This window comes from Salarias fasciatus, chromosome 15 (assembly GCF_902148845.1).
Source record: "Salarias fasciatus chromosome 15, fSalaFa1.1, whole genome shotgun sequence".
NCBI lineage: Eukaryota > Metazoa > Chordata > Actinopteri > Blenniiformes > Blenniidae > Salarias > Salarias fasciatus.
The window spans coordinates 14,532,322-14,554,985 of record NC_043759.1 but is presented as its reverse complement, the minus strand read 5'-3'; the positions used below and the strand labels follow the sequence as shown (position 1 = coordinate 14,554,985).

Below are 22,664 nucleotides of genomic sequence, written 5' to 3'. Positions count from 1 at the left end.
CTGTAGCAGTAGTTCAAACACAGAATGACCCTTCTTTCCCTTGCTCTTTCTGTCACTCTGCATCACACACACATAGACACACACACACACACACACACACACACACTGGACAGCAGTAAGGCAGGCAGACCGCATGACCAGAATAGATGATACAGGATCAGGGACACGAACACAGAATGAGAATTAAGTCTTCACTGCAAAGGAATTATTTTCAGTGTCGAGTGGCGAGGAGTGGAGCGCCTGTGTCGGGGTGGATCTCCTCCTCCCCTTTTTGCACACACCCCTCTCTCTCTCTCCCTTCTCTGTGTTTGTCCTCCTTCTCTGCTTTTATCGCCCATGGACGTGATTGTTCCTTTTACTATGAATAATCTTCAGGTGAAAAAAGTGCATTAGAATAAAAGGTAGGCAATCTTCGGAGAATGAGGCGCAGAGTGAGGGAGGGGGGGGGGTCTCCTCTACTCACAAAAAGCTCTTGTTTTCCCTCTAGAGAAGAGCTCCGTCGGGGCTTCCCAGAAAGCCATTCCCAGACTGGATGTGTAGGTGTTGAAAGAGTTGGTCGCTTCCCATTCCCCGCTGGCCTGAAGCTCTGCTACAGTCTGTCATTCATTTGAGGTGATGAGAAGGTCGTCACAGCCAAAAAAAAAGGATGATTGTGCTAAATATTTGCAGGATGGAGCTTTTCAGTGCCAGTATTTGCCTTGGTATGACTGGAAAACAGTCACTGGACATGGATAGCTTGAAGGTATTGTTTTCAACTTTTGAAACGATCCTGAAAATGAGTATTAATATCTTCCAGAAAGTGTCTGACGGGTGTTGTTAGATAAATTTGCAATCTCACAGAACTGTTTGATTGTTCCCCGGCACAGATTCGTGACGTCAGTCTCATGTCAATGACGCTGAAGTCGCATACATGTGACTTTACCGATCGGACCGCTGTGGCCTTGAGAGACATCAGGTACTCATCCAGTTTGGTACCACATGTGAACGAGACCTGGGTATATTATGCAAAAATCAGAATTGTCACAAAAAAAGATCGGATATTGGTCTTTTGCAAACAGAAAATCTGAATTGGGTCACATTTGCCTGCAGTGTGAATGCAGGCATAGAGTGTTACTTAAGTTCAGCTGGGCTGGACTAACATGATAGCATCGAGAAACAGAGACAGCTAGAAATGTTCTTTTTGTTTGACATTCAAAAAGCAGCCCTCACCAACACACTGTCAATATCGATTGATGCTCATGTAATTTCACTAGAAAACAGCAAGCTAGCTTTAGCTGTAGCCTCTTTAGTGCATGCAAGCTAACATGAGATCTAGAACTCCTTTATCTCTGAGCTCCCTGCTGGATTAATGTCATTATATTGTCATGCACAGCGCCCCCCCCCCCCGCAACTGTAATTATACCCCATCAATGCATCCTGACAGGTATTGATCGGAATAAATACCCCAGGATGTCCAAAAGTATCATGTTTACCACGGCTGTTCCTGTCATGTTTTGTTTTCGGCTTTCCCTGGCAGTAAGAACACCAGCTTAAGAAAATATGGTTAAAACACAGCTCTATTTAAATTTATTTAGAGATTTTTTTTTAAAATCAGCCAAAAATAAAAAAATCATACAGTTATATTATTATTATACAGTTACATTTGTTTCCCCCATTATGCAGACATCTTCGATTTTTGATCTCCAAATTGATTGTGTTGTGAAGTCGAGACAGATTTCAATAAAAAAGCATGTAAGATAATGGGATGCAGATTGAATTGTCCATTTCATTAAAGTATTTCCACCTTACGCTCGGAGAATCAAAGTAACGTCCAGGTGTATCCTGCTTTAATTGACTGCAACATGTATTTAATTTGATCAATTATGTGATTTGGCTTCACTGTATTTTTTCATTGAATTGGGAATTGGAAGGATGGTTCACAATCTAGATGACTCAAGGAAAAATAGGTTCGGAGCCATCGTTCCTCTAGAAAGAGTAACAACCTTTGGACTCATCAGGCTGCTTCATAATCTGCAGAATCATTAACGCCAATACGTCAATAAGTCATTAAAGCTGGGTTAAGCATTAAAGCTCAGTTAAACTAAAAGTTTTCGAAGGGATCTGAAAGTATGAGAGAAGATCATTCAGTCTGAGGAGTCAATATGTGTCCTCAGCTTCAAGCACCATCTCTGGTGATGGGAGGCATGGTGGTGACAGTATCACGCTGGATGAGTGAGATATTATCTTGAGAGAAGACGAGGAGACGAGTCACGTGTGAGAAAATGAAATCATGCAACCAAACACGATGCGGCTCTTGAAGACAGACTGACGCTGTGAAGCTTTCAACACGACCATGACTCAAGCCATCAAGTCAGTGATGATGGTGGAATGGCTTCAGGACAAATGTCAGATTTATCCTGAGTGACCAAGCACAAACCCAGACTTAAACACGAGCAATGATCGGTGGAGAAACCAAAAAAAAAATTCAATTCACTGAAGCTTCTGAAGCACAAGAGATTCTGCAGAATTCCAAGTCATGAGAGAAGTTCAAACTTTGAAGTCCAAAAATGATTTTACTGCTTTAAAGAAAGAGAGAGAATTTTCATCACTTTGTAATAATGTTGAGACATGATTTGAGTGTAAAAAAATTATTGCAACATTTAGAGGTTTTGTTTATGTAATTAATCGCAATCAGTCACGTTTTGCTCAAACCTCTGAACTTGATATAAAGGGAAATATTTTTAAATTCAAATTGATCCTTGCAGATACATTAATCAATAATTGCTGTGGGGATTATGCACATTTATTGCTTATTTTGCACACATCTACGGTCTTATCCACTTTTTGATCCCCCCCCAGTTTTTTTGTACTGAAGCAGGCAACACACACACACACACACACACACACACACACACACACACACACACACACACACACACACACACACGTGTGTTTCATGCATCACATCCATTCGCCTGCTAATGTTCTCAGCTATTTTCCACACAGCGGTTTGTCGTCGGATGCAGCTGGCGAGTTGGTATTGGACCATCTGCAAGAATGTGTTGGAAAGAGGGACAAAGGACTTACAAACTGCTACTTTATAAGAGAAATGGTTAATATCAAATGTAATGTTTGCTAAACTTGCAAACTTGTCCTTGATGACCAAGGCAAAGATGTTTTACAATTAGACATGTTTTATCTCTTAAATGTGCATAGCAGCAGTGCACTTTATTGGACAAGTTGATTAAGAAAGAGAAATTGATATTGCATAAACAAAAACTTTAAAAATCATGCAATATAGTTGAAAGTGTAAAAATAAATTGTGCTGAATGAAGTTTTTCACACTAACGGCAGAAGGAAACGTGTAGCAGCTTCGGGAAAAACATTAACTTGCGGCAATAAATCGAAATATACTGGGAAATATATCCCATTACTGCAGAATTCTCAAAATATTTTCCGTGAACATCAAAAATCGGTACCAGCATGTATTGTTACTCTAGCGCGGAGAGACAGCCATTGGATCCCGTCTCCTTCGCTCAGGTCAGCCTCTTGCGATAACCTGTGTGAGAAGTGAAGCTGCTGAGTGATGGTGATAGAGATTGAGATAAAAGATACAGCGGGCGGTTTTAACTGATGAGTAACTCTGGTGGTTTCCTGCTGCAGGATCCCGTGTCCTGGTTTGAGGTGTTAATTAGGGCTGGAGGGACGGAGTGAGCCGGGGATGGAGCACGACAGATTAATGGGGGCAAAAAAACAGAGAGAAAGAGGAAAAATGTCATTGATTCATCAGTGGACCCCGTGTGCTGCCTTGCTGCCTGGTTTCTTTATCAGTCCTCATCTAATAGGTGTCTGAAACGTATACCTTTCCCATGTCTCACTCCCGGTACGAGGTCAGTTCGCTCGTATCTCGCATCTATCACGCGCCGACTGGCTGCTCTTGTCACTGGGAGGTCCTTGTAGGAAGCGAGGGGCTATGCTAACAATGCTAACTGTCTTAGCAATAGAGAGGTGGTGTTTTTCCCATGTTAGAACAGCACAAATGAGCACATTTTTTTATAATAATTAATTAATACAACCAGATGTGGGAATATCGTTATTTTCCCTTTTAAACAAAAAAAAAATCCAGGAAGCCAAAAATCTGTAGTATTGTGTTTCCTGTCAGTGGTAGCCTATTCTGGATGAACCACAGTTTAAATAAATTCACTTTAGTTAAAGGTGCTGTAGGCAGGATTTTGCTAGTCAGTGCTAATTTTTCTGTGTTTTCTTTGGATTAAATGTTAGAGTATCCATTGATAATCCTTTAGGAATGTAGTACAATTGCACTACCGCGAGGGCACAGCGTTTCCATCTGTCTCTGTTCAGAGCTGAAAAGGAATCTTGACAGCTCCAGGTATCTTTGACCAATCAGAAGAGCCCCTGAGGCTCTAACCGTGATTGGTCGAGGGGCGTTCGTCCCACGTTCTTGTGGGAGGGGCTTAACTTGCGTAAGGGCGTGATGTCAGAGAAAACAGGACAGGATTGGCTGTGCTGGGTTTCAAATCGCTATCTTAGATGGGTCAAATTGCCATCTTGCTTAGGTAAACCTAAGCAAGATGGCGGAGATGTGGAATCCTGCCTACAGCACCTTTAAATGAGTACACTCTCAGGTTGACAGAATTGGATTTGCAGATTAAAGTAAACATCAATACGACTCTTCGTAAAGCGACGGTTTCCAACCCCGGTCCTGGAAGTCCTCTGTCCTGCATGTTTCAGACCCCGTTTACACAACATCGTTTCAAGTGAAAAAGCATAGCTTTTGCATTCTCGTTTCAGAAAACCTTTGCATTTACATTGCAGCATTTTGAGTATGGTGTCCGTTTGCATGGAAAACGATGTAACTGGCCTGCCAGGCCATTGGTTGAGGCTGTTGGTTGTAGCAGGTTTTGTAATGACACCATAAGCATCCTCTCAGAGAACTCTGTTATAAACATTAACAATGGCAAGTACACGGATATTTGCATGGACATAGGATGAAGTTGGATTGAAATTATGGGTGACTTTCAGCTCTAAAACCACCAAGTCACAGGAGAATATGCACCGGGAGTCATGCCACTCTGGAGGCCGCCATTGATTTTTTCCAAATACACTTGCAAGTTCAGAAGAGCTAATGTATTTACTACATACAGCAGTAGCAGCGTTTAAGGACGGTTGTGTTTTCTCCTGTTTACATGGAGACAGAGTTAGAATGTTTTGAAAAAGTTGCATTTTTCCCCCATTTACATAGAGTTAGGGTTAGGAAACTGCATTTTCAGTGGCTCCAGGCTCCACTGTTCAGTGAACAGACAGCCAAAATGCAACACAAGTTTTCTATTTTCACTTGAGAACGTTGTTGTCTGCAGGGTCTTGGATATCTGAAGCTAATAATCACTAAAACACCTGAAACTAACAGTCACAAAACTCCTAAGAAAGCTGAATAAGATGCCTTTAATTGCTATCAGTTGTGTTACAACAGGGCGAAACACACAGGGGTGGGGATCTCCAGGGCTGGCGTTAGAAACCCTTCTTCTACAGTGTGTGAAAGGTCCTGATTTTCTGTTTTAAAGACCAGGTGGCGCAAACACTGTTGTTTCCACTGCAATTTTAAGGAAAAACACAGATTAAAGAAGGGGTCCCCAGCCTTTCTTAGAGAGGGATTCAATGAAGAATTGTTGGGAAACAACTGCTGTGAGTAAATGTGAAACACTGATGCACCATGAGCCACTGAAGATTTCCATCCCCCCTCGTGGACTGCCTTCAGTGACAGGAATCGGGAGCCGAGAGGGGGACAGCGAGGAAAATGACTTCTAAGATCTTCTATGTAGCGAAGCGGCTATTAAATCTGCTTTCCTGCAAGAACAGACAGGCAACTTTATTTATGTCAGCATCACTCAATTTTTTTTTTATTTATTTATTTTTTTTTTTGTATTTCAACATTGTGTTGTTGTTTGCCAAGCAGAAAAAAAAAAGAAACTCGAGTGTAGTTTGAAGAGATTTGAGGTGTGAAACACAGGAGACAAGAAGAAACGGAGCACGTTAAAGGCAAGTTATGACAAGTAAATGAATACTTCAACAGGAGCAACATTTGCCTCCCAAAGTGTGTGCAACGTTGAATAACACAGACTCTTTAATGTTCATTCATACATACAAATAACAGCCAACAAATAAAGTTCATTCTGCACCTTCGAGGAGAGTGTCCACCAATAGAAAATCACGATACCATGACAGCGTACCTACTTTTCCAGTGATTGGAGGAATCCAGACTTCCTGTTTGCAAGAATAAAGACCAGCGCTGGCTGGAAGGCGGCGTAGCGCCGTGTGACTTCTGGCTGTCACCCTTGGCGGCGGCCCTTCCGCTCCCTCCTGACATACTGCCAGGGTGTCCACTGGCTGGTCGCTGGTTCGGACCTCCTCCCTTCCCTCATTACTCCGTACTTCCTGGGGCCACAAGACCAGCCATGTTGAGGTGCGAGACGCTGATTGATGTGTGTGACACACGCTTCTGGGAACCTCCGCCTTCCAAATTGCTTCTATTTTCGAACATAAAGGTGACACAATAAGGAAATAGGGTATTTTTTTTAGGAGGGGAATTATCCACAATCGATGTTTCGGTTGCTGTAAAGAGGTTTTTCTGCGTCGTGTTTAAAGCTGCTGTTAGATTCATAAATGACAGTAATTATATAAGTCATTGGCTTGCTCACACATCTACATCAATTTCACTCATCAATTCCATATCAAGGGTAATTGAAATTGAGTTTGATGCATGTCATAGGACTTGGGACACCAGAGATAAATATAACACACTCCCTCTCTCGCTCCCACTCATATACTTGATTTAATCTCAGGCCATCTTCCTTTTTTCTCGCTCGCTATTTTCGTCCCTGTCTCCTCACCTCTCTTTCTTCGTCCACTTCTTCTTTTTTTACCTTCGCCGTCCGTCGATGTTCAGCTCACTCCATCTCCCCAGCAAGGAGATGGTGCGAGCGCCATGAAGGGAGCATGGGCCAGTGAATAATGGAGGAGGCCAGCTTCTCCCTAACAAGATGTGTTTGATGGCCGACCCCAGCCCCCAGTGTGTGTGCGTGTGTGTATGCGTGTGTGTGTGGTCAAGGTGTTCTCCCATTCTCCTTCATTATTCAGCGTCATGCCTTTTCACTTTCTACCACAAAACCCTTTCAGATCATGGCACCTGGGAATCAAATGTTAATAAACACACACACACACACACACACACACACAACACGGCACATTTATAAATGCTCAACACAAATGAGTCGATTGATTGACAGGGCCTGACAGCTCCGTTGCCCTTTTGCAACATTTATGGTCTTACAGCAAGGCATGACTGGCGGGTTTTTCACTCCCGGCACATGACTGTGTAGATCTGAAGCAGTGATTCAGTGACTTTTTTCCTCTGCTTTGCTTCATTGACTTTCCCAATTTGATTTGTTTTTTTATTTTTTTTTTTTGTCGTCACACATTTCAGATTTGTACATACCTGTGAATATCTTTGATTTTATTCAAAATAAAAAAACTTAGAGTACATGTGCACTACTCTGGAGGTCAGCATTTCCTTGGCTCAACGCGTTCCCTTAAATTCTGACTTATTTAGGTGAAAGCAGACATTGTGGGGTCATTGTCATGATGGGCAGTTCTATCATCTCGGATTAGGATGGATCAGAGCTTTTACATGCCAGACTGAGAGTTGATACCCAGCGCCCCCAGCAGGAGCGGCTGTAGTTCTGTGCAGGTTGTTATCAAAATGCTTGAGTTTGGGAGGCTGAGCGTTGCTCCAGTAGCGACTACATCCTACAAGCTCCTTTGCTTTCTGTTTATATTTAACATTGCGCCAAACCGTGCTGGTTTAGCGGGCTGGGATCTCTTCATTTTCCAACATGCTGTTTAAAACTGCAGTCTACTGGAGCACTGCTGCAGGGTGGGGTGGGGTGGGGGCTTTATTTGATGGTGCTGCTGCAACTCCAGCTAGGTGGGTGCATAACAGTTAATAGGGATGTTGTACATAAATAAAGCACTGAACAATTTTTTAATTTCGCAACTACAAAAACTGAATTCCTCAGGTAAAAACAGTGTTTTTTTGCGCATTTGTTTCAGACATGTTTTGCATTTACACGACAGCGTATTGAAAATGATGTCTGTTTGCAAATAAATGCAAAAAAATGGAGAGAATAGTGTAGTTTTCATGTTTGGCCACGAGTGGGTCCTGTTTTTTGGTTTTTGTAATGAACCCATACACATGCAAATGCAGAATAAAATGCTAACTATAACATTGACAAATACGCTGACATTCATATGACAGAGTGCTTTTCCAGTGATTCTCAACTGGAAAACTATGAAATCTCTGGAGAATATGGACCGGGAGTCAGTCCATATTCAGTCCTCATTGGGTCCCGCTGCTTCGATGTGGAGATTTGCTGCTGCTGCTGTTTGTATTTTATCCTTGTTAAATATTTTTAGGTATTGGACAGTCAGTCAAACAAAACAAGCAAAAAACAAAAACAATGTACACTGCACAGAAATAAGAGGAAGCAATGATGTAAAACAAAGGTCCCAGTGTGGACATGAGGAGAGGATATTGTGGTTCATGAGCTGCGCAGTAACCTGTTGGGAAACCGAGCTTACAGAAAAAGATTCATAATGATATTGTTAACCAAGAAAAGAATCAGCATATTAGACATCAATGAAAAAGAATAATTAGCTAAACACCAGGGGGTGGAAAGATGCATTTTTTTTACATTTACATAACGTATTTACATATCACCTACAATGATAAACCTTTGTCAGGAGCTGTGGGACTTCCCTGAAAGCAGCTTTGACAAATGATGAGAAGCCACAGCTTTTAATTCATACTCGGTCAAACCTGAAAAACTCCCTCAATGCTCTCATCCACCAGCAGCTTCTGTCTTGGTTGGCCCCGCACTGACATGTACATGTATGTGTGTCTCAAGGGGTAAGTGATGAGATGTGTGAAATATGGCAAGTGGAGCACTCTATTAGACAGAACGCCACCCCCTTCGCCTCCAGGCTTCCCTTCTGCTCCACCGTACACAGCGGCTGGAAGAGAGGCAGAGGGAGACGTCACTGTGGGGATGCTGATGTGGTGCTGGTGGTGGATCTGAGTTTGATGTGTGGGGGGGGTTTGGGTTTTTAAACAGGCGGGTCCGAGCCAAACACCCACCACTGAAGTAAAGAAGGAAACTCTTTCCTGCATCGACCTCAGCTAGCATTAGCCCCAAGAAGAAGGACAAGTATCCACCAACTGCATGCATGTGTGTGCATGTGTGTGTGTGTGTGTGTGTGTGTGTGTGTGTGTGTGCGCTCTGACAGTGGGAAGCTGCAGTGTAATTGCTGACACTGTCCAGAGGATTGAATGTAATGAAGGTAGCTGCTTACAGGCTTCTTCATTAGTACAGCAGGGCCTGGGGCACTGTGTGTGTGTGTGTGTGTGTGTGTGTGTGTGTGTGTGTGTGTGTGTGTGTGTGTGTGTGTGTGTGTGTGTGTGTGTGTGTGTGTGTGTGTGTGTGTGTGTGTTAATGGTGGGGGGGCATGTAAAATTTAGCATCTGGGGAAATAAGTAGAGTCGAATGGTTTGCACACATTCATATGCACACGCATGTACCGCCACCCACTCGCACATTAACAAACACACCAATAAGCACTGGCAGTGTGTGGAATATGTTGATTCTAACTTCAATCCAAGGGAGTTTATGGCTGCTGTGAGTTCGCTTACTTCAGGCGTGTCTTTCCCAACAAAATCTGCACCTCTGAAAACATCTGTAACGCAGATTTCCTGGGTGGTGTCGAGGTTAAGGAAGGAAGTTGATCATCACAAATTGACACTCAGCTCTTCAAGTTGCATCAAAAACTAGTCCCAACATGAGGATCAGCATGGTGGTGACTCCAGAAAGAAGTATTCAAGTGTAATCAGAGTTAGCAAGGGTCACATATTGTTTCAGTATGAGTACAAATCTTTATGCTAAAGTATAAAGTGAATGCTGTAAATTGTTCCTTTGTTGTCTTTAGCCATGTTTTGCACTTTTGTTTATTCCATGTATTTACATCTTATAAAAAAAAAATTTTGCACAACGCACATTGAAAACGTGCAAAACCCCTCGAAGAAGTTTGATATTGAGTGCAGGTTCTCTTGTTGAGAGATGGAAGAGTTAACTACTATTTCTATGCCCCTCAACATTTTATTTATGGAGCACGTCTGACCAAAATGAACAACTCTGTTAATTAAAATTATAAAATCCGATTTTAAAAAGTACAGAATAGACCAAATAGTACAAAATGATGGGGGAATAGAGTCCCAAAGTGTTTTTCAGGAATTCCCTGTCTGAGAATTCCCAGGTTTAATTCTTGGTCCTGATAGAGTTTAAGTAAAATGTGCAGTGCAGTAGTGTAGCGGTCATTACTCTTAAAACCTAATGACAATGTTTGAGTTTGAGTCCATCCAAAAGCATGGATCTGAAGTTAATTGTTGAACCTGAAATTGTCCAGAATGTCACAGCGAGTGTGTAACTTACCTTCTCCCATAGTCTGCTGGGATCAGCGCCAAGTCTCTACAAGTTGGATAAAGCTGTAAATAAAAATGATGGATAGATGTCTGACATATCTTTGTAGTTCAAGCAATGAATTCTGAAAATCTCATTGCATCTTTCCATAGCTTTATTTACTGACCACATCACACCATTAGAGTATGAAGCAAACAGTTACTTTGCAGGTTTAGTCGTTGATCAATTTCTCCTCAATTGATCCATTGAGTTATCAATTATTCAACTAATTGCTTTACTCTCAGGTAATTTCTTTAAATAATTTTGCAGAGCAGTGTTGTAATGTGATGGAGCTGTTTGGTAGATAGATCTATGACCTTATTGAACCTTCTGTCTTCATGGTGTCTCTCCATCAGTCTTTTGGTTGCCGCTAATGCTAAGCTAGGTGTGGAGGTTTGATTGTTTACCTTTTGGAGCGTGATGGCAGAAAGTTCCTGCCTGTTAGAAACAACAGCTGCAGCTTCGGCTTAATGCTGCACAGTCCGGCGCTGCAGAGTTCCACTTTGCTCAGTTCCACTGATTTCACGATGATTGTTGGCACAATGTGCTAAAGCTGCAGCTGCACTGATCAGGCTTTTGTTTTGCTTTTTGACTAGCAGGGCTGGCATGAAATGAGATTTGTGGGCAGGGAGCGGAGGCTGGTCATGGGGAGGGCAGCCGGTAGACCAGAAGAGGATGGGGCTGCCATCTCTGCCACATACAGACCCCGTGGAGATGCAGTTTAGATTAACTTTCCACTTAGTGAACAATGTGTCACTTACAATATGGCTGTGGCTCCTGCTCCTGAAATCAGCTTGACAGCTGCACCTCTGGAGACGTGTTTGTCCCAATCAGAGTTGTGGATGTGCATTTGGATTACCCATCAAATCATTAGTTTTGAAATGCATGAATGTGGCCATTTACTTTGATCTCAAACCAGACATTGATTGCAAACAGGCATCTGTCAGCCCAACCTTGACCTGTCTCAAAGACTGAAGCCACACCACCCTTGACTTCTGTCTTTTCCTTTTTCTTCCTCTGCCTCTGTTCTTTCCTTTTTTTGTTTTCTTTGCTCAGATGTCACAGAGGAGCATGGAAACCATTAAGATTCCTAAAGCAATCAATGCATGATGTGATTAGGCCTCAGCACATATGTTTCACTACAAACCCTGAGAGCTAACAGATAAAAAGCCTCATTGCTAATGTTGGATGATAGATATCCATTTCAGAGCCAAACCACTTTCAGTCGTTGCATCTTCAGTTATTTTGAACACAGTGAAATAAGGAAGTCGGCTGTTTTCCATGCTGATTTGTCCAAAGTGATATCTGCCGTACAGCCGTGGTTGTACTGGTGCAGTTGAATGTTTCCCTGCAGGAGCATCTTGGAAAGAATGATCTGTTAAGGATGAGGAAGATGTGGGTGGTGAGAGAGGAAAATGATGAGCATGTAATTTTGTGAAAAGAAATTAGAAAATCATTTGCTGTGATACCACTCACCATCCAAATCCACCTAAATCACTATGAGCACACCCACAGGTGCACCCTGGACAGGTTGCCAGTCTATCACAGAGCAGATGCAAAGGCGCAATCACAAACGCTCACATTCACGTCTACGGACAGTTTTCGAGTCACAGATGAATCTCAAGCGCGTGTTCTTGAATTGAAAACCCCATGCACGCACAGGGAGTGCATGGACACTCCACACAGAACGGCATCCAATCGAACCGGGGATATTCTCATTTCGAGGCGAGAGTAATGACCAATACGCTATTGTGTATTCCCCAACTGTCCTACATGCACCGAGAAAAGCTGATCTGCATGCGTTGTGAGAACAAGTAGTGTCATTACAACCTGTGTTCTGTTTCTCCTCACCACAGCCGTGAGGTGTTAATTCTAATATTTGTGTATTTTTACTATTCTGCACTCACCGATACTCCACATGGCATTGACTCTATCTTCTAGTAAACCACGACAGATGAGTGCATTCACTCATGCATTGCATATATTGCACTTGTACTCATGTGCTCAGAAAACACATGGTGCACATTTAGTTTGTGTACGTGTGCATAAACAGCTGTTGGAAATGCCACAGAGAGCAGGTTTGCCGTGGGCCCTCTGCCATCGAAATGTCATGCTACATGGGGGAAAAAGCTACGATACCCCCCACACACGCACACACACACACACACACCCGCGCAACCTTCTTACTACGTGCACACACTGCCGACTGGCTATATGATAATGCAGTGCTGGGCCGCAGACACATTCATCACGCCTGTTGTCATTAGAAACAAGCCTCATTATACTCAGAGCCTGTGATTTATGATTAATATTCACAAGGGGTGTGGCGGCTCGTCAAGCCCCTCCAATCCATTGATTTCATTGAACAAGAAAAACATTAAAGCAGAAGAAGATGGAGGCAGTGGAAGAGGAAATGCACGTGTGTGGGTGGAGGGTGATGTCGGAGCTGCAGGGGCATTCCAGTCATGGCGTGGGAAATGAGATGAAGGACATATCAGTAGAAAGTAGGGTGACATAATCAAGGTCCCTGTATTCCCTGGTGCTGCAAATTGTCTCTAGAACTTTTCAACGTTGCTTCATTAGTAAGTGTCCTTTCAATATTTATGGCCGTGTTAATAAAGCATGAGTATGTGGGGCCTTTGTGGAGAGCTGCTGGCTGTAGGTTGGTGTAGTCTTTTCTGTGATATCTGGATGATGATGATGAGTTCAGGTGAGTGCTGCGCAGGTTGTGAGATCTGACGAGAGAATCTGTCTCGGGGACATCTCTAAAAGCACATGGGGGATTGATTTTGGACTTGCACGACATCTCAAATGCTCAAATGAGAAGTTCAGTTCAACTCGAGCAGAGAGAATGTTTTTTTTTTTTCTTTTTTTTTTTGCTTTGGCTTCAGATTATCATTTCTGCACTTTTGACTGTGTGGACAGAATGTGTGTTTAAACCAGGGTGCCCAACCCTATTTCTAGAGAGCCCCTGTCCTGTATGTTTTAGCTCTCTGCCTGCTTCTACACACCTGATTGCATTGACAGGCTCATTACTGGGCTTTGCTAGGTGCTTTTGGTGATGGCAGAATCATTAGAATCAGGTGTGTTGAAGCAGAGAGAATGCTAAAACATGTGGGACAGGAGGTCTGCAGGAACAGGGTTGGTTTGGGTTTCGCCATTTATTCTGGTTTACTTCCACTGTCTAAATACATGCATTTGAAGTGAATTGCTTGCTTGTCAAATTTCCTGAAACTATAAATGCATGCTTGTCTATGTCTCTGTTTGTCCTGTAATGGACTGGCAATCTCTAAAAGGTATGCCCAGCCGTAGCCAAGCTTTATGTGGAATCTGCTTCAGAAACTCTGAATTGCATGAAGCAGGATGAAAGATGGATGCTTTGAGAGGTTGCAGCGTACAGTATGTGGATCAGCCGAACCACAGCTGGAGATGGTCAGCCAGGTGTAAAGATAGCATGTGCTGTCTGACCGCACTCTGTTCAACTTCATAGAGCACAAACCTCGGCGTCCCTCTGTACACGCGAGAGCCACGCTTCAGAGATTCTACAGTAGGAAAACCACACCGAATAGAGCAGTGTCTCCCTCCTTGATTAGATATTCCATATTTTTTGACAATTTATCCATCTTCTCTTGACGAGTTTTTGAATATGAAAATTTGAACCCACAGCACTGAGATAAGAGAATCCTTAATTAGGTTTAAGCAGGCAACACAATGATAAGATGTCTTTATCCAAACGTCATGTTAAGGCATCGATCATGGGAACTCCAGGTGTAAATGGAGTCTTAATGATTATATTTTACATATTTCAGTATCTGGTCTTTACTCTTGGATGTTGAATTATTTTTCCCCTCACAATTCTTGCTTCCAAGGCATCTGATGCACTTTTACTTTTCTTAAGGTTTTCTTTAACAGTTATGTGAATCTGAATGTGTGGTTTTCACTCTTTTAATGTTGATGTACTGCCAAATTGTTCATATTGTGTCCTGCTTTAACCTGTAGCCACCTGAGATCGACTCAAACGATCTGCAACCCTAAGTTACATTTGGAAAAGTCTTCTTTTAGGCAATTCATCCATCCTTTCTACCTCTGCATGCAACTTAATGTCCTGTCGACTAGAACCAATACTAATTCAGTTTGAAATGACCATCTTCTCACTGTCAGGCAAGAGTATTAACCACTATGCTGCCCTTCAGCCATCCATGCATGAGTGAATAAGAACCAAGGAAGCCTTGAATTTAAGGGATTTATGGCCAGTGCTCATAAAAAAAAAAAAAGATTGTGGCAAAAAACAGATTGGGAGTAGGCTGCAAAGGTAATCTCAAAAATGTGTTGGTGAAAGGAGCTGAAAACAACCGTAACTCTTCCGAGAGCGGACTATGCAACTGATCAGAGCTACCGGGCACGAAGAGCTGTTGTTAGAAAGATGATCAAGACCCTGGCAGGCCACTCTGGTTAGGATTCATAGATCTTGAGAGTGGAGAGAGAGAGACAGAGAGCACAAATTGCAAAAAAATAAAGGATGAAGGACTATCAGATTATAAGTAACTAGATTGTTGCTTCTGATAAAATTAAGATTGTGCTTTCTGAGTTCACTTCCAAGAATTGTGTTCAGGGTAAACCAGGCAGACGCTGCCCAATACTATCCCAACAGTACAATGTAGCTGTGTCAGCATGCGGTTGAGAAAAAGTTGAAGGGTGTAAACAACCCCGCCTGCCTCAAAGGTTCACCTTTCAACAGTTCGATGACCCTCAGAAAACCACCAATTACACAATTTAGGAGTGGTTTAGAGAAAACTCTGTGAATGTCCTTAGATAGCCTAACCTGACTTGAACCCAGTGGACCTTCACTTGAAAGACTTGAAAATGGCTCTTCACCGACAGTCCCCATCCAACCTGACACGGCTTGAGAGGATCTGTAGAGAAGAATGGCAGAAAATCCCCAAATCCAGGTGTGCAAAGCTTGTCACCTCAGACCCCAAAAGACTCAAGGCTGTAATCACTGCCAAAGGTGCTTTAACTGAGAACTGTACAAAGGATCTGTTCTAAAACTCTGTTTCACTGTTTGAGCATGAGGTTTAAGTCAAAATACTTTGTAGGCATTGTTCATGGGAAAAGAAAGGTGCGACTGAAACGGTATCTGAATGGTCAAACAGTAGGTTTGGTTACTGATGTAATCCAATCTCTCTTGTCATCCCTCATCTCTCTTTCCTTTGTCTCTGCTTCCTTCTTGGTGCACACACACACCCTGCCAGTCATTTCTCCATTTTTCAATTTCACCTTACTATTCCCTTTTCTATCTGACTTTTTCTCCACCCCCCCCCCCCCCCCCACGCTCCCTCTTTGCTTTTAGACTATTCCCACTGCTGCTCCCCTCTCTCAGCTTCTGTGTTCCCCCGTGCTTTCATCCAGTGTGAATTGCTTTCTTAATCCTGTCAGGGTTAGGCTCCAACTCACCCTCCCTCGGCGTCACATGTCCATCTGGCCACCTCTCCTCCTCCTCTTCCTCTTCCTCCTCTCCCTCATCTTTTACTTGGACGGGGAGTTGCCTCTGATCTCCGGGGAGACGGCGAGAGGGGAGAGTTTCGCGAGCTGTGGTCAGGAATGGGTTTTGCCCGCCTGACTGGGACAGAGCTGTCTTCCTTTCTCTGCACATCTGGTGCGTGGGGGGCGCCAGGGCCATGCTGCGCTCTGTCGTTTTGTCCTTGGCTCAACATGGTTGCCAGATTCTGGCCTAGCTACGTTGGAGTAGGTTTTGGATTGGAGATGCGTCCCGGCCCACTGCTGTACCTACGTGAATGAGCCAAGCTCCTGTTGGTGGAGTAAGCGTCGGTTGTTTAAGCCAATAGATTAATTATTAGCTGCAGTATTAGCGTGGGCCCCATGAATTTTTGGGCCGCTTCGCTTCATAGTGCTCTCCGGCGGCTGGCTCGGCAGGAGCAGGTGGAGTGTCGCACTCCTCGCATTATGTAACTCCACCCCAATTTAGATCTGACTTCAAATAAATGAAAATCAAGCTGCTGGTTGGCTCCTTTCCCCGCGGATATAAATAGCATTTTCAAATCTTATCTGGAAACAGTGTTGTAGAGGGGAGAGGCTTTGAAATGCAGCCCGACGATTAGGATCCCATTGTTCCGCTGCACACCCCCTCCATTCTCCCGGCTGCTTACAGTAAGCCTGAGGATCTTTGTGTATGTGCCTGAGCGTGTAGTCCTGCACATGTGGATGCATTCATCTGCATCACAGTGTGATTGAGATAGTGGCTAATGGTAAGATAGCATGTGCATGTGCGTGATTTTGTGGATTCGAGAGTTTGTGAGTAATTGGTGTGTGTGTGTGTGTGTGTGTGTGTTGCTGCTGGGTGTGTCTTTGATGATGGATGCTGTGCTTGTGCTGCTTTACCCCACTGCTCCTCTCAGAATTAACAAGGTTGCTAAGATACAGTGGGCTTATATTAGATTAGGTTATCTGCTGTTATTGCTGTTACTATATTTTACCTAGCGCCGTGAAGCCTTTATTAATTTGGAAATTTACCCTGCCATGGAATGAAGACGCTGGTATTTGTGCACCATTGCTCCTCTCGTCTCCTCTCCTCTTCTGGCTGGAAGGGGGGCGGTTGTTGTACTGAAAGCCCCCTAGTCAGATGTCTACCCCACCCCATTACAATCTGGAGGCGGATCCAAACCTCTATTCATCATTAAGCCCATTTAATCCAAGGCCCGGGGCCCAGTGTTTCCATTTGACACAGAACAAGCCAGTGAAATAGAAACAGAGGTAGTGATATCACTCCGGTTGAGGCTTATTGGTGTGCAGAGGTGTCGTCCCTCCCACCGGTAGATGTCAGCCCAATCCAATGTTTGACCTCCATAGCAGCCTCTCTGAGGCCGGAGGGCCATTGGCACTGCTGTTAACTGATAACGAACAAGAAATACTGGAGACGCCGAATGTGATGCTCAGACAGTGAACAGCATATGTATGCATTTATTTTACGTTTAACAAATCGAGCATGGTTGAAGGTATCTACATGACTTCAGCAAATCTCACATCTGAAACGTTGAAAACTGGCCAGATCTCTACAGCTACGCTGCACAAAGACAGCGCTTGTAATGTTGTCTGCTGTTTATATTTCTCTGTTTGTGTTAATGCATGCAGGCACTCAGTGCATATGAACAGCGTGTAAGTGGGTGTGCATGAGAACCTGCTATAAGGGAAAACCCCATTAGTGTGGGATCTCAGGGAGATAATGAGTGCTGACTGCTTTATGTTGTGGAAATGATTGAGTGGAACATAGTAACAGTTTATGAATCCTCTCTGCTCAGGCTGACAGACTGATAGCATTTAGCAAGATAGTTAGCCCACACACTGTTACATAGAGGATTTAGATTTCCTCCTATTTTATAACTATAACAGCTGACATCCATTATTGAGCAAGTTACTAAACATCGATACACCAATACAGTTGCTTCTTTGAAATGTAGTTTCATTGGTATTTATTAGGAGTTTGCATTACATTTAATTGCTTCTATTTTTTTAGGTTATGTAGGTGCATTGCTTGGGCATATTAGTTGAGCTGTTAACAGTGTGTTGGTCAGCTGAAGTTACATCACTTATTTATTTTGGTCAATTTGTGTTAATCAAGTGTTGTCCAGTGTTTTCCGGTGCAAGAGTGGTTGAGTCTAACGCAGCTCTCCGTTTTCATGTACAAGAAAAGTATCAAATGATTTAAATGGCTTTAAAAATAAAACCTTCTTGCAGTCCAGTCAGTCTTTTGGGATGTGTTTCATGCTGGTAGTGCAGCCCTAAAGACAGATGCAATTGTGAAATTCATCCAGCCACAAACCTATTTAAAAAAAAAAAAAAAAAAAAAGTATGACTTTGAGTAAACTTGTAGTGCATCAATGTCAACTTTTTCCTGTTTTTGGACTCATTCCTGGGGCAGTTTTGAGGGAATTCTAGTAGTTTTATTGCTTTTATCTTTCATTGAAAGGAGGCAGAGATACAGCGCATTAATACCTTTAAGCTATGTTTTTCCAATTCCTTTTCTTACCTATTATGCATTTTTTTTCCCCCCATGCCTCCCCGCATTCACATCTTCCCCTCATGATCAGTTTGCTACTCTTTTGTGCCTTGCTGTGCTCCCCTGCGTCCTGATCTCCCCTGCACTGCTGTGGCTTAGCGATTAACCCTTAAAAGAGTGTGTATGAGCGTGTGTTTGTGGCGGGGCGTGCGCGTTGAGATCCCTTGTGTGAGCGGCGCTGCCCTGTGTAATGCTTCTGAAGCACAGGCCTCGCGCTCTCCTCCCACTGCTGTAGCCTGGGGACATCCAGCCTCCTGCACTCTCACACACACACACACACACATTCACAGGTGGAGGCAAATATAGGAGGGTATGATTCAATACAGGCGCAGACCCCAGAAAATAAAGATTTAAACCTTTTAATGATTATAGGTGAAATACAGTATGGTTTAGGATAAAGGATCATTGTGAGAACTTCATCCTCACAACCACGACCCTGTATTCCTATTCACTGATCTCATGTGTATATTTTTCATTTAATAATTTTCAGTAATGAAAGTATTCTATAGCTATATGTTTTGTTTTTTGTTTTTCTGGGAAAAACTAGTAAATGAAAATGAAAGTCCAGTCACTGTTTTGGGGGTTGTTGTTGTTGTTGTTGCAAATTGTGTTCACATCTCATTGTTGTCGAGGCTAGACAGACAGAAACGGGAAAAATACTCCCTGGAAGCAAAATATGTTCCATGACAGAAGAAGAGGGCAGCTACAAGGGCAATCTTTGCCTGCTGTTGTTATCAGGGATTCTCCACGCCAAAAATGCAACGGCTCAAAAATGAGAATCACTGATTGGTCTAAGAACTGATGCTCAGTTCTTACAGAAGAGTCTGGATGCTGCTGTCTGTCTCCTCACACTCACCCATCCATGTGGAAGCATTGACCTTTAGCTTGCTGTGTGGAATACCGTATGCAGCATGTGAAATACCGCCCTCTGGGGCTGGACGGCCGTCACTGCATTGCGTCTTCACTCGCAGCGTGACCTGGGAAGGCGACCGCAGTTGCCGGCCGCTTGGCTATCGGGTGCGAACCTGTAGCTCCCGCCGGGTCGGAGGTAACCCGAATGAGGCATCTGTCCTGTGTGGCTCCAACGGTGCCGGTTTAATGAAGGACACCGGAGACGATGCAGTGCACAGCAGTGTTCTTGATGAAAACGAAGCCGCAGATTCACCTGGAGAAGGTGCATGGGCGGAGCAAGAAGGGTAGGAGGGAGCATTGTCATAAATTCTCATGCACCTTTCCCCCCCCACACACACACACACACTCCACTGTTCCTCCCTCCCTCTTCCCTCCCTCTCTTCCCCTGTCTTCAGCTCTCGCACCGGATCACATTAATATTCCTTTGAAGCCTGTTTCAACTGCAGCCAGATCTCCCTGTCCCTCTCTTTTCCACTCTCACTCTTTCTTCCCCTCTTTTTCTTCCCCCAGATATTCGCCCACTTTTCCTTCTTCTGCTCTTCTGCGCTATTGTTTTCTCGGAAGCGACTGCGCTTTCCGCCGTTTCCAACCGGTGCGGCGCGCAGGGAGGGGCCGTTTTTATTACCTTCAGCCAGGAGTTCCCCTTGTTGCACACATGCGCACACGCACATGCGTGCACAGACACACACGTTGAGGGGTGGTGGATGCCGATGCCTTTGACAGACCGTGTTGATTGGTTCAGAATGGTTGCTGCCTCTTGTAGGAGAGTGGAAGGGCTATTTTTAGATCAAGGGGTAGCTGGGAGAGAAAGACTAAGGAGGAGTGTGTGCGTGTCTGTGTGCGTGTGTGTGTGTATGTGTGTGTGTAAGGAATACTGCAGTCTTGAAGGAAGTTTCCTCCTCACACACACACACACACACACACACACACACACACACACCCTTATGCAGCAGTGCCCCTATGAAGCCAGGGTGGTGTGTATTCCATGTGCTCGCTTGGTTTTTCTCTCCTCCCTCAAACCTCTTTTTTTTTTTGCTCCTCCACCACCCCTGCCCCTCTTCAGCAGCCTCTCTGCCTTCCTTGTTTCTCTCTCTCTCTCTCTCTCTCTCTCTCTCTCTCTCTCTCTCTCTCTCTCTCTCTCTCTCTCTCTCTCTCTCTCACTCAGTATCTGGCTCAGTGTGCAAATGTCAGCACTTTCCTATTTATTTGCCAGAGCCCAGAGCAGCGTCCTGTACCCTCTGTTTACCTCTGTCTCCACAACGTTGCCCCATCGGCACCGCTCTCCTCTTCATCACCCCCCCCCACCCTCCCTCCATCCTACATCTTTTCATTCTCACTTCACCACCTCAATCTCGTATTCCCCTGACTCATATCCTGCCTTCCTTTCCAGTCCTTTTCTCCAGCTGCATTTCTTTCTCCTCCTTTTGTCGCTCCGCTCTTTTTTCCCCCCCCGTCCCGCTTCCATTTTTTATTTTTTTTTACACCATTCTCGCTTCACTCATCCACTCACCCTCACCCTCCTCCTCCTCCCTCCCCCCTTCTCGTTCACGGATCATGGCACTTCACTTGGAGTAACATCATGACATTTACAGTCTTGACTACAACTAGCGCGTCAAGTTTTTTTTGGCTTGAATCCCACTTGCCACCACCGGCGCCACCATCCGCTCCAACGCCTCATTTTGAAATGATTCAAGGACATGAGCGCGTTCACGTTTAGGCCGTCCTTCTTTTTCTGTTTTAATTTTTTAATGTCTCCTTACCTGCCGTTCTCTGTCACTCTCTCCATCACTCCGTGATGACTCACGGGGCTGACACCTGCTCTGCATTCAAGAGATTTCTGTCTCTCAGTGACGAGTGTTTGGAAACAAGGAGGTGACGGTTTATATCGTCCCAGACTGAACAAATATGTGCAGTAAATTGTGGATTGGGTGAGGTGCGAGGTGTGCACAGATGAAAGAAGAGAACATGCGAAATGCACGCAAAGAGACATCCAAGCCAGGATCTGAATTGGGAAATGTCTTGATGTATTGCAAGATCGCGAACCGCTTCCTTCTCTTCCCAATATAGACGCAATGGACGGTCCCTGTAGAAAGGGTGTTTTTATTTTTGTTAAGTCAGGTGTGAAATTTTCTGATGAAAACAAACACTGCACAGATCCTTTCGAAATGTGCGCAGAAGGTTTGATTTTTTTTTTTTTCTTGGATGCTCTTCCTCGGTTTTCATCATCTGTTCAAACAGGAAAAAAAAAAAATCCTGTTTGTGTTTGTCACGATTTCCTTCATCTGGTGATCTGTTAAATCTCCGACGCTGAGTCAACATGTGGCTAAACATGACAGAAAAAAACAAAATCTAAGGATCATAAAATAGTCCTTCTTCTTGCAAAGCAAGTAATCAAGCTGGCTAAAAATGAATGAGTTCAAAAAAATGTAGTTATGGGAAACACAGTGGAGTAGTGGTTTGCACACCTGCCTCTCAAAAAGGTATCCCAAGTTTGAATTCTGGACCTATGGGACTTTTTTCTGTTGCGTTTGCATTTTCTCCCTGTGCGTGTGTGTTTTCTCTTTGTGCCACAGTCTGAAGATAATGTATTGTATGAATTGGTGTTTGTAAATCCATTAAAGGTGCATACGAGTGTGTAGTTGACGGAATGATACTGTGATGCCGCAGATCTTCAGTTGTCCGGAGTGTTGATCATCGCCCCTTTGCCACCATGCAGATCACTTCTGCATGAGCCGGTTATCCCTGCTCAGTGCTTATTTTGTTTTCATTCATAAATATTTGTGTTGATAAAAACACTATAATATCCCCGTTGAAGTGGATAATGTGGAATTAAACTATCACCCCACGATTCTTCATTTTTCACTAAATTTGTGTTGCTAACTCCATTTTCTCTCCGTCTCCTGTCTTTCCAGTGAGTGACAGCTGTTATCGGAACCTTGCAGAAGATCGCAGTGGCGTCAACCTCAAAGATCTCGTCCACGATCCCTCCCTGTGAGTCATTTTTAAGGATATTTAACCAACACAAGCACACACAATCACTGAATGTGGCTATCTGTGGAGCTGCTGCTCGGTGAAAGATGCACACAATGTCGACATGGATGCACCTGTGTTTA

General features: G+C 43.8%; 1 protein-coding gene across 12 annotated transcripts in view; it reads left to right on the top strand.

The window, feature by feature from the left end:
• The window catches only part of gphnb (gephyrin b), a 94,122-nt gene that overhangs the window by 9,384 nt on the left and 62,074 nt on the right, over nt 1-22,664 (top strand). For all 12 annotated transcript variants that reach the window (XM_030110643.1, XM_030110635.1, XM_030110634.1 and 9 more), the window contains exon 2: nt 22,464-22,542. In XM_030110643.1, coding sequence (XP_029966503.1) covers nt 22,464-22,542 — 79 coding nt within the window. The remainder of the gene's footprint in view (nt 1-22,463; nt 22,543-22,664) is intronic.